General features: G+C 47.9%; 1 protein-coding gene across 2 annotated transcripts in view; it reads right to left on the reverse strand.

The window, feature by feature from the left end:
• Nucleotides 1-12916, reverse strand: part of Ube2e1 (ubiquitin conjugating enzyme E2 E1) — a 54755-nt gene that overhangs the window by 37648 nt on the left and 4191 nt on the right. For both annotated transcript variants that reach the window (XM_008833154.2, XM_029563529.1), the window contains exon 2: nt 11876-11926. In XM_008833154.2, the coding sequence (XP_008831376.1) occupies nt 11876-11926 (51 nt within the window). The remainder of the gene's footprint in view (nt 1-11875; nt 11927-12916) is intronic.

The following is a 12916-nucleotide window of genomic DNA, read 5'->3' on the forward strand; positions in this document are numbered from 1 at the left end:
ATGGAGGAGGGGGGGAGAGAATTCTGTCCCAAAGAGGAAAAAAAGGATTATCTAATCATTTATCTGTATAAATACAATGAAATCAACTGGGAAGAATAACAACCATCTTTTTGTCCTGAAGATGACCCCTCTTCCACAGTGTTCTCTAACCTGGACCTGTGACAAACTTCAGCATCATTTCGGACTTAATGGTCATGCTGTGTCGGGTCCCTCCCATTCCCACTGACTTGCCTGGCTCTAGGCAGCCTTCTCCCTGTCGGCTAAGGGTCACATCATCGTGCCAACAGGGAAACCCACTAACTGGGAGAGTTCTTTCTGTGCCTTCCGGAATGCCCACACGTAATCCACATAGATCCAGGTGTCCCACCCCCATGCCCACTACACCCTTAGATACAGCACACCCCTCTACATGCACCCTTCCCCTCACTATGCTCCACACCCAGAGGGTCAGGGGGTGAGAAAAGTTCTTTAAAACCACGCTGAGACTGTGTCACCTATGGTGGACACGAGCTGCATCCCCCCATGGTGGACACGAGCTACATCCCCCATGGTGGACATGAGCTGCATCCCCCCATGGTGGACACGACCTGCATCCCCCCATGGTGGACTCGAGCTGCTTCCCTCCATGGTGTACATGACCTGCTGTGAATTTCTGTCTTCCCAGCCACCATGGCATATACCAACCCCTTTGCTGGCTGCCTGTACTGCTTACTAAAACCCAAGCTCACAGGTCACAAAGGGTTCTCTCTGGTTTGGCCCTCTATGGCACAATGCCACGGTGCAATGCCAGCACCTGGTGACCCTCCTCAGAGCACCAGGGCCTGGCTTGCTCATGCCACTGCACAACACGGCTTCCATCACAGCCCTGACTTTCTGAGCTATAACACAGCCAATATGATCATTCCAAATGATTTTTCTCTAGGCCATTTTTTGAGACAGTCTCACTCTATAGACCAAGCTAGCCCCAAACTCAAGGCAGTCCTGTCTCAGTCTCCCAAATGCTGGGATTACAGGTTGGAAAAGTCAAATGTGACACACTGCTTCTGAGTGCTACACGGGGACCGACTTAAGGTCTGGCTGTTTTGCTAACTTCTCACACTCAGGCCAGCCTGCTCTTTGACAAGCAGACAGAGTTCGGCTTTTAACAATTCTGTTAGAGTGAGAGTGAGCTGGATGGGCACTGGCTTCTGCTCTAATGTTTTTATGAAGGTCTCTGCTGGACTGTTTTGGCAGGGTGGGGGCATCACCTCTGTCTGCCAAGGAAGGGTTCTCACTTGTGACAAGTGAGTGACATCGTCTCTAGAAAGTTACCCATCACCACGTGCATCTGTCTAAAGAAAAGAGCTGTCCATACAACACCCCCCCCCAGCTTAGATCCTCAAGCAGGAACTTTGATGGGCTTCAGCCTCTAAGAGCAGGAGGCCACCCAGGGGTCAGACGCACAAGGTGACATAGGTGCAGGTCTTTAGTTTCACATCATAGCTGGGTATAAGGGAGGGTAGGAAGGCTGACATCACTGGCACACAAGCATGTGAGATGGCTCCAGTGGACACCAGCATCGCTCCCTCAAGCAGATCTCTGGGAAAGCCTCAGGATGGATGACATCTCAGGAAGCCCAATTCATTCGGCACTCCTAGACCCAGGCTCACTTGCTGGCATAAAGCAACTTTATAAAGCCAAAACATGCACCAGAGCCGTGATTTTCTTTACTACATCATCTTGGTCTAGTCTGAGGCAGGGGCCACATCTTTTCTACCACACTAACTAGCGAGTGGCAGCTCCTCAGTGTTTCTGGGGGAGTCCAAACTGCCAATAATGCTTGGGTGCCAACTCAGAAACACTGCTGGCCACAGACAGCTGTGAAATGGGACAGCAACTCCCCAGCTCCCCCACCATTCCCCAACGGTGTCTGCTTCTCCCTCCCAGTGTCCACAAAACACCTCATAAGTCTTTCATTTTAAAGCTTTAAGAGAGAAGCTCCTTGGCTTTCCCAGGAGCTATGGCACCCCTCGCCCCTCAAGAGGCTTCTTTCTCTGGGCTCTCTTCATTTGCAGATACCTCTCAGAACACAGTTCTTTCTGGAATTTGCTAGGTAGCCCAGGACTGCTCACAATCCCTCTGGCTCAGTTTTCTAATGCTTTGAATTGTAGGTATTCACCACCATATCTGGCTTTTAAAACAATTGCTGGCCCTTCCTCTTCCTGGGCAATCTCTGTCTCTACCATCGCTGAAACTTGCAAAGCTTGTGTGGACTTGCAAAACCATCTCCAGTCTTGGCACCTCTGCCAGGACCCTTCAGATTGGATGCCAGTGCGTTATGAATGAGCAGTTCTCATTCACATTCTGCAGATGGGCACACAAGGAAACCCTGGGTCCTGGTTAGCTTCAATTACCAACTGAACACAGCCTGCAGTCACCTGAAGAGTCTCGACTTCAGAAATGCCTGAACAGACTGGCCTGTGGGCAAGTCTCAGGGGAGGGCCCAGGCCACTGTGGGCAGCACCAGTCCATGGGCAGGTACTGTGGGCTGTGTATGAAAGCTAGCTGAGCATGACGGAGTAGGGGCCAGCAGGCAGCATTCCTGCATGGTTTCTGCTGTACTTCCTGTCTGTGAGTGGAACAGCAAGCAGGCCTGCCTTGAGTTCCTGCCCTGGTCTCCCTCAGGGATGGACTGTGACCTAAGCTGAAATAAACCCTCTCTTCCCCTAGACTGCTTCTGGTCATGGTGTTTGTCACAGTCACGGAATGAGCTAGGACACTCGCTGTTACCTAGAACCAAGCACCTGCCTCCTCACCTGAGACTCCTGAGCACTGCAGGAGGCTGCTGCCAGGAGTGAGGAGCAGCTGGCCCACAGTGGCGCTCACAAGTTGTGGCTCCATCACTGAGCTAGAGAGAGAGAGGACAGCTCAGGAGAGGAGGGCCATGGTGTGAACTCAACAGGGTATACCACAATTTATCCGGCCAGGTTCCAAGAACCGGGTAAAGCAGGGATCAGTTTTGAGCCATAGGTCTGGTCCACATTCCGGCTCATACCTTTCAAAATTCCTTCCAGGAAGTCACCATCCCCAATCCTATGAGCAGGAGAAGAGGCGATGCCATCTTCTGGGCTGGCTGAGGCCCTGGTGAGAAGGTAGGACACCTGAGCTACTGCTCCTCAGTGCCAGTGGTGAGCACTCCCTCACGGGCTGCTTTCCTGAGCCACCTGGAGCCACCAACAACTTAGCAACTGGTCACTCCCCTAACCCGTGGAGCAGTCCTGGAGCACAGTGCTCCTAGAGGTGCTGGAGCCAGCAGGTCCGCTCTGCGAGAACCAGTCTTGAGCAGGGATCCCAGTTCAGTGTTACACTGTCAGCTTGAACTTGGCCATCACGGGGCCTTTATCAGTAACAGAATGATACTAGAACACCATGCAGACATGATGTGTTCACAACACTCAATATGTTCACACACATGTTTACATATGAGTGGCAGATATGCACTGCACCCCTCCCATTGTCTTTTGGAACTTTGAAAATTTTTTGAACTGAAAACATGGAGTCAGAATCACAGACCGATGTTACTGTCTTTGCTGTGGAGAGAAATCTGCCTAATCTCTTAAAAGTGGGAAGATCTGAGAGTTCAATGATTGACTAATGAAAAGTCAAATGCACACTCAAACTGCCAACTGAGAACCTACTAAGCAGCACAACATGCTAGGTGTTGTTTATGAGCCACACAACAGCTCTGGAGAGGACTTGCCGTCACACTGCCGGTTTCCCTGCCCTTCCCTTCCCTCATCTTCCCCAAACCAGAACCCTGCTTCCACTCCGCAGCACCAAGCTTCCTGATCCTCCTGCCTCCCCCTCATCTCCACTGATGGTCAACACCTGTTCCTTACGCCCTCCTGCTCCTTGGCCCTTCTGCCCCTCCAACTCCCGCCCCCCCACTCCTGCCCCTGCCTGCACCCCTGCCCCCCCTCCATACTGCAGCAGCCACAGCAGGTCTATCCCACCCTTCCTCTCTGTCCATCTGCCCTGTGGGAATATGAGCTTCTGGTCGAGAGCTTCACAGATTCCCCAGTGTCCACAGAGTGGAATCAAAGCCTCAGCCTCCACTGCACTTTCCCACTCCTCACTCTGCAGCCAAAGGCTTGCACACGTGGCAACAGCGCCCTTGCCATGCCCGCCCTAAACTGCTTGCAGGCAGTCTGCCCCGACTCTTCAACCTCCTCTTGAAGCTTTCCCAGATGACTAAGTCCGCCAGTCAACCGTGCACACCAGGTCAAAGCAATCTCTCATTCTTCTGCACCCTCCTGACATCATCTGCATTTATGACCTCACAGGCAATGTTCATACTTCTTAGCTCCCTGACTAGTCTAAGAGCTGATGAAGGCAGGTCCTTTCCATGTATAAGTACTCAAGGTCGGTAACAGAGATTTAGTATTAGCACCTTTACAAGAACCAGTACAACTTAAGTTGCAGGAGTCTTCCTAAAACCCTGATTATTTTAACAGCAACATAATTTTAAAAAATATCTTATTATATTTTATGCGTACGGTGTATTGCCTGCATGTATGTGAGTGCACCCGTGTCGTGCAATGTTGTGGAGGTCAGAAGAGGGCTTTGGATTCCCTTGGAACTGGAGTTAAGGATGGTTTGTAGCCGCAGTGGGGGTGCTGGGAATCAAACCCAGGTCCTCTGCAAGAGCAGTCAGTGCTCTTAACCGCTGAGCCATCTCTCCAGCCCCCGCAATGTAATTTTTATTGTGATTTTATAGACATATACACGCTATGGATCATTTAGGATTTTAACAGTTTTACGTGCATAATTCAGAGATATTAATTACATAACAACATGTACAAGTACAGCCACCATCTACCTTTGAAATGTTCACCAATCAATACAGAAACTGTATGAATTAAGAAATAACTCCCAGGGGCTGGAGAGATGGCTCAGCAGTTAAGAGCACTGACTGTTCTTGCAGAGGACCGGGGTTTGATTCCCAGCATACCCACAGCGGCTACAAACTGTCCTTAACTCCAGTTCCAAGGGAATCCAAAGCCCTCATCTGACCTCTGCAGCACTGCATGACACGGGTACCCTCATATACATGCAGGCAATACACTTGTACACACAAAATAAAAATAATAAATATTGTTTTAAAAATCATAGTCTTTACATTAGACTTATATTTGATTAATAAAAAAAAGAAGTAACTCACTAGCAGGGGGCAAGGCAGGACTGTGAACTAAAGACTAGCCTGGGCTACGTGTGAGACCCTGTCTCAAGCTAGAGAGATGGCTCAGTGCTTAAGAACGTGTGCTGCCCTTGCAAAGGACCGAGTTCAGCTCCCAGCACCCACATGGGGCTAAAAATCACCTGTAACTCCAATTACAGGGGATCCGATGCCTCTAGCCTCCTTGGGCACCTGCAATCCCATGCACATACCCCAAACATACATACACATACACACACACACACACACGCACACACACACACACACACACACAAATTTAAAAAAAAAAAAGACCCTGTCTCAAAAACAAGGCCCAGGCATGATAGCCTGAGCCACCCAATATTTGAGAGACAGGCCAGGAGGATCAGGAGTTCAAGGTCATCTTCAACTATACAGCAAGATCAAAGCCAGCCTGAGCTACATTACACCCTGTCTCAAACAAAACAAAACTAGAAGTTAATCAGGTAATTAGAATACTTATAGTTTAAAGAGAACTTTGATTTCAGTTGTGCCTTCTGATACTACAAGATAGGAAGGCCAGCACTGGCCCTTTTCCTTGAGGGGTAAAAGGCTGAGGCGTTTTAGACAACGGCACTAAATTTTTCTCAAACACTCTTCTATTTCATCTAAAATCATATTTTAAAAAGTGGGATTTGGGGCTGGAGAGATGGCTTAGCAGTTAAGAGCACTGAATGCTCTTGCAGAGGACCCAGGTTCGATTCCCAGCACCCACATGGCAGCTACGAACTGTCCTTAACTCCCATTCCAGGGGAATCTGAAGCCCTCTTCTAACCTCCTTGGCTTTGCATGACACCGGTGTGCTCACATACATGCAGACAATTCACTCGTACACATAAAATAAAAATAATTTTAAAAAATTATTTTTTAAGTGGGATTTATGGCTAGGTGTTGTGGTGCACACCTTTAATCCCAGCACTTGAGGCAGAGGCAGGCAGATCTCTGTGAGTTTAAGGCCAGCCTAGTCTATATAGTAAGTTCCAGGCCAACTGGGGATATAGGAAGACCCTGTCTCAAAAAGACCAAAGAAAAGTGGAATTTATCTGTAAACTCTAAAATCAACTGAATCCAATTAATTATATAGCAGTTTTGGGGGGAGGAAGATGTACTCACTTAGTTTTAAGTATCCAAAAAACATCAAAATGCTGGTCAAATACAATAAAATCACATAAAAGGAAATTTATTTTTATTACCGTCTCCCTGTGTCTGAAATGCTTCATGACTTCTCAAAGACATTTTATCTAAACTAGCACCAACCAAAAATCTGAATTTTAGGTTTCCATCATATTAGAGGTCTATTTCTAATGCACCCGTCAGATAAACCTGGAGTTTAAAGGACTTGGGCAAAACATGCCAACCATGATGAGCAAACTTACTGTCCACAGATATTCATGTTGAGTTACCCAGCCATAACTAGTCAACTCAGCAAAGTGTGAGTTGTGGACTACAAACAACAGCTATAAAACTGATCCTCGTGGCCCGGAGTTCCCAAGTTAACTACAAGGTACGGCCTGACAAGCTCGGGGAGCTGTAGGGAATCATTACAGTAGTCACAAGAGCAGTCTCCCCTATAAGAACAGAAACAAAGCTGGGCGTGGTGGTGCATACCTTTAATCCCAGCACTCAGGAGGCAGAGGCAGGCGGATCTCTGTGAGTTCAAGGCCAGCATGGTCTACATAGTGAGTTCCAGGACAGCTGGGGCTGCAGGGAGACCCTGTCTCAAAAAGACCAAAAAAAAAAAGAACAGAAACAAATGGTAGAGAAAAAGCCTTGCTGAACACACAGTGAATTGCAAAGCTATTTCATTCACTATGTGTGCACACAGACACACAGAGATACAGACAGACAGACACACAACAACTGCAAACAGTCTGATAGTGAAAAGGATCTAATTTATACAGCAATAGAAAGTAATTTAAACAATACTTTTGATCTCTCCACTGAATAATCTGCATTGTACTGTGTTCTTAAAATATCTACTCAGGGGTTGAGGAATGAGGGTGCAGTGGTCACATACTCTAGTAGAGGACCCAAGTCTGGTTCCCAGCACCCACATGGGGTAGCTTACGACTGCCTCTAACTCCAGTTCCAGGGGATTCAACACCCTCTTCTGGCCTCCTTGCACACAAACCCATGCTCAAGACACACACACACATACACGTAATTTTAAAAAGTTATCTACTCAATATAATACACAGTAAAGATTAGCTTTTTCATTAACTACAACATATTTAGCAACTGCATTTCACAAGTTTTAAAGTTCAGTAACTGCAAATCCAAATATTTCCACCAAGTGTTAAGTGCAGTGAACAAAGACAGTACCCCACCTTCGAGAGGAGTGGTTCTCCTGACATGCAACTGTTCATGGGAGATTGCCATGAGTCCATTGCTGTTTAAGAAAGCACTGTGTTTCAGTTTAAAACTACACACTGAGCACTGATCAGAAGAAGTTCTAGAAAGGGCAAAATATATCTAAAATATATTAACTGAAGCTAATACTTAGCTCATTCAAAATATAATTCATAGTGTTGGATGTGGTGGTTGGTGCATGCCTTTAATCCCAGCACTCAGGAGGCAGAGACAGGAAGACCCCTGGGGAATCGAAGCCAGTCTGGTCTACACAGCAAATTCCAGGCCAGCAGGAGCTACAGGGACACCCCCCACGCAAATAAATAATTTATAGTTGATGAAACTACTATTTCACTAGGAACCAAATTACTGCGTTCTTTTGTTGTTGTTTTTTTTTGGTCTCCCTGTGGCCCCAGCTGGCCTCGAATTTGCTATACAGACCAGGCTGGCCTCAATCTCACAGAGATCTACCTGCTTCTGCCTTCCAAGTGCTGGGATTAAAAGTGTATGCCCTGGGCTGGAGAGACGGCTCAGCAGTTAAGAACACTCACCAGCTGTTCTTGCAGAAGACCCAGGTTCGAGTTCCAGCACTCACATGGCAGCTAACAACTGTCCATAACTCCAGTTCCAGGGGATGAGACAGCTTCTTCTGTCCTCCACAGGCATTGTATGACATGGGTGCACTTACTTACACGCAGGCAATACACGCATATACATAAAATAAAAATAATAAAATATTAAAAAAAAAAAGTGTGTGCCCCCATGCCCAGCTTAAAACTACTAAGCTCTTAGCCGGGCGTGGTGGCACATGCCTCTAATCCCAGCAATCGGGAGGCAGAAGCAGGAGGATCTCTGTGAGTTCAAAGTGAGTTCCAGGCCAGCTGGGGCTACAGGGAGACCCTGTCTCAAAAGGACCAAAATAGCCGGGTGTGGTGGCACACACCTATAGTCCCAGCGCTTGGGAGGCAGAGGCAGGCAGCTGTCTGTGAGTTCAAGGCCAGCCCGGTCTACATAATGAGTTCCAGGACAGATGGGGCTACAGGGAGACCCTGTCTCAAAAAGACCAAAAAAAAGGACCAAAATAAATAAATAAATAAACAAACAAACAAACAAACAAACAAACTACTGAGTTCTTATGCTGAGGACATCAGAAAAAATTTTAACCTGCAAACATTTAATATATTATTTAATTCACACATGAGAATTGGAAGCTAGCTTCAAAAATATTCCCAAGCTAAATTATCTGTTCTATCTCCAACAATAAAGGACACCAATATACTAAATGACTAAATCCTGTAAAGGGCCAGAGAGATGGATCGGCAAGAAAAGGCCCCTGCCTCCAGACCTGATGACCCAAGTTCAATGCCTGGAACCAACATGGTGCAAGGATTTCTGCACGCTGTTCTCGGATCACCACATACATGCTATGGTACATGTGCACTCTCATACAAATACAAAATAAATAAATGTAACTAAAAATTAGAGCACAAAAGATAAAACCAAACTCACGTAAAACGCCCAGTATCGGAATGCCTATAAAAAAGGATGGCAACACTTTGAAGGGTTAGCAAGAGAGACACTAATCCACGTCACCTCAAGGGGACAGTGGGAGGTTCCTTCAGAAACTGCAGCCGGTATTCGTAAGGACAGAATATATTGTTTTGCAAAATAAAGAAGCAAGTAAGCACGCTCTCTGAAATCACATATTCTCTTTTTTTTTCTTTTTGGTCTTTTTGAGACAGGGTCTCCTTGTAGCCCCAGCTGTCCTGGAACTCACTGTAGACCAGGCTGGCCTCGAACTCACAGAGATCCGCCTGCCTCTGTCTCCCGAGCGCTGGGAGTAAAGGCGTGCGCGCCACCATGTCTGGCCTGAAATCACATATTCTTAACACATTTACAGGTAGAAAGGTTTGCCTCCCTGCCACTCAACTGCCATCCAGTGCAGGGCTTCTCCCGGCCACAAGCAGTGCTCAAACCTAAAGGGGTGATTAGGAGGAATTTACAAAGATCAAAAGCTCTCCAAGCTTACGAAACACAGTCTATTATAGATGAACTCAGCCACAAGACATGAAACTCAAGAGTACCTATGCTGCCTCTAAAAATGATTCGTCTTATGAAAATCTTCAAACTGTAGGGGCTGGAGAGATGGCTCCCCAGTTAAGAGCACTGGTTGCTCTTGCAGAAGACCTGGGTTCAATTCCCAGCACCCACATGGCAGCTAACACTGTCCATTAACTTCAGTTTTTGGGATCTGATGCCCTCTTCTGGCCTCCTTGGGCATTGCATGACATAGGCACACATTCAGGCAAAACACTGATACACATAAAATAAAAACAAAGAAATCCTCAAATGGTTTACAATTTCAAACTTGATAGTACCTGTTATTCACAAGGAAGCCATTGCATGTTTGGATAAACGATGCTCATTTTGAAGCTGTGCTTTATAATCTGAGCAATCAGAGCCGTGTGAACTCACCAGGGACACACACAGGAGAGCCAAGGCACCAGCAGCGGCAGCTTACAGCACAGACCTACTGTGGGGAATGTCCACCGTTCCACACAAACAACTGAGGACTCGGCAGGCCTCCGTCTGAACCACCCTTCCCATCTCTACCTTCTCAACCATGGGAGAGATCATGAGCCACGAAGACACCCTCAACAACATTAGGTGGCGCAGTTACAGATAGTTTAAGAGCTGGGGCTCAGTTGGTAGAGTGCTTCTCTAGCATGAATGAAGCCCTGGGTTTGGCATGGTATAAACCTGGCATAGTGGCTCACACTTGTAATCTCAGCACTGGGGCAGAGCTGGAGGCAGGAGGATCAGACGTTCAAAGTTATCCTGAGGTACACAGCAAGCTCCAGCCTGAGCTACATGAGATTCTGTCTCAGGAAAAAAAAGGAAGGGAGAGAGGGAGGGAGGGAAGGAGGGAGGGAGGGAGGGAGGGAGAAAACACCCAACACTCAAAATGAGCTTTCCTCACAAATCAGGACAAAATTTAAAAGAACATTACAAACCTAATCAACATTAAGAACAAATTTATACACGAAGGAAACACCGGGGTGGGCGAGATGGCTCAGCAGGCAGGGAGGCTTGCATCTCAAGCCTGGTGACCTGAGTTGGATCCCCAGAACCTACGTAAAAGGTAAAAGAATAAACTCCACCAAATTGTACTCTGACCTCTAACACAGACACACACAGACACACACAGACACACACACACACACACACACACACACACACACGCAAACAAAGCAGCAACACTAAAATTTGTGTTCAACCCACCAATCACACATTTAAAAGATCAGTATAAATAAGCAACCCATTTCACCTACTGTCCATCATGAAAGCTTGCACAGACTCATGTTAAATTCCACCCATGGCCACTGAACACTGCTGGTAACGCCTACCTAGCAGCTTAGCACACTAATGAAACCTCCCGTTCCCTCCATGGCCGAGCTGGGAACCCAGATGGGCCAGGTCAGTCTTTAGTCTCCAGAAGCTACATGCCAGAGTGGCTCTACCACAGCTACAAGACTCTCACTTCATGTCGCCTAGCAAGCCTGCAAGCTTACTTTCTGCCCAGACTGAACAGGAGCAAAAGGCAACGCTAAAGAAAGCTAGATGACCAACACCCACTGAAGCTGGTTTCAAACTGAAGCACACAGATCCACTCTGGATTAAGCAATGGCACCACCAACAAAACATGAGTCTATGGTTTAAAAACAAAACCCTTCTGTTAAGCTACAAGTTATTTCCTAAACTGCTTGGCCAAAGTTCTATACAAAGGAGTGAATTTGAGGATCCAGAATTTGATTTAATTTCAAGCTCTGTATCATCTTGGAATTAGGAAAGCTGGAATAAGATTACTGCAGCAAACCAAAACGTACCTGAGTGCATAAATCTCGGCTTTAACCAGCACAAAGGTCCATTAGGCAAGGGTACACCTTTCAATTAACTTTGAAGTTTGGCTTCATACAAAGAAAACTGTCCAATCTGCATAAATCCATTACTTCCCTTCAATAATTCTGAGTTTGGCAAAAGTTCACCAAGCCCTTAGGATGGCTCTGTGGACAACGTGAGTTCAATCCCCAGAACGACATAAAGGCTAAGGAGAGAACCGAGGGTCCGGCAGCAGGCCGGCACCAGCACGCAACAATACATTTCTGTGGGTATTTGATGTTAACACCCAAACGAGCACAAACAGCATGAGAGAAACAAAATTCTATACAATGAAAGAAAATGCAAAGACAGAGGTTAGAGAATTTAAACAGAAACCATGGGAAGGCAGCTCACCTGCAGTTGGGTGGAGGGTCTAAAGTGATGTCTGCCAGCTCCTTCTGGATCCTGGGAAATGAGGGGACAGAAAGTCAGTGGGAGTTGACTGGGAACCCCAGGCCCACCTGACTCCACTGCAAAGGAGGTGACTAGGGCTCAGTGGGACTTTTCCCAGCAGACAGAGCAGTCTTGAGTCTCTCCCACCCCCACAGCACTGAGTTCCAATCCTTCCTCACACCTGGGCAGTGGTTCTTCTGGGTGGTTTTCACTCAGGAAACAATTTTAAAGTTTCTCCATTGTGGGCTGGTTTCTGGACCCTTCTGGTACCTCTGCTACCAGACCAAGCTCTGCAGGTGGGAAGGTCAATCCCCCAGCCTCACCTGCCCTGGGTACCCCAAGTCCCTGTGGACCTGCTGCTACCCCAGCAGACCTGGACCCCTGCAGACCTGAACCCCATAGTCCCATACCCTGCAGACCTGAGCCCCATACCCTACAGACGTGAACCCCATACCCGGCAGACCTGAACCCCATAGTCCCATACCCTGCAGACCTGAGCCCCATACCCTACAGACTTGAACCCCATACCCAGCAGACCTGAACCCCACAGTCCCATGCCCTGCAGACCTGAGCCCCATACCCTACAGACTTGAACCCCATACCCAGCAGACCTGAACCCCATAGTCCCATGCCCTGCAGACCAATGCTGTCCAACAGCAGACCAGCACTCCTGCAGACCTGACATGTGGACCAGTGCCTCCCACTGCCCCAACCCTGCAGAACGCCAGGATGCCCCCCTCAGGCCTGGACCTGTAGGACCAGTGCCTTCTGACCAGCAGTCCCTGCAGACCCAGATGGATGCCTACAAACAGACCAGTGTCCTCAACGGCCCAACACCCCCAACCTACCCCCTGCAACAACCCCATCCCGCACCCCCAGGTCAGGACCCACACACACACCCCCTACACCAGCACCCCCGCCTCCGGGGAAGCTAACATGGCCGCTAGTCACTGACCCGAGTGCTGGGCGGAGCCAGGCCCCCCCTTCTCCCCGCCCCTTCCT

This window comes from Nannospalax galili, unplaced genomic scaffold (genome assembly GCF_000622305.1).
Source record: "Nannospalax galili isolate Female #2095 unplaced genomic scaffold, S.galili_v1.0 scaffold215, whole genome shotgun sequence".
NCBI lineage: Eukaryota > Metazoa > Chordata > Mammalia > Rodentia > Spalacidae > Nannospalax > Nannospalax galili.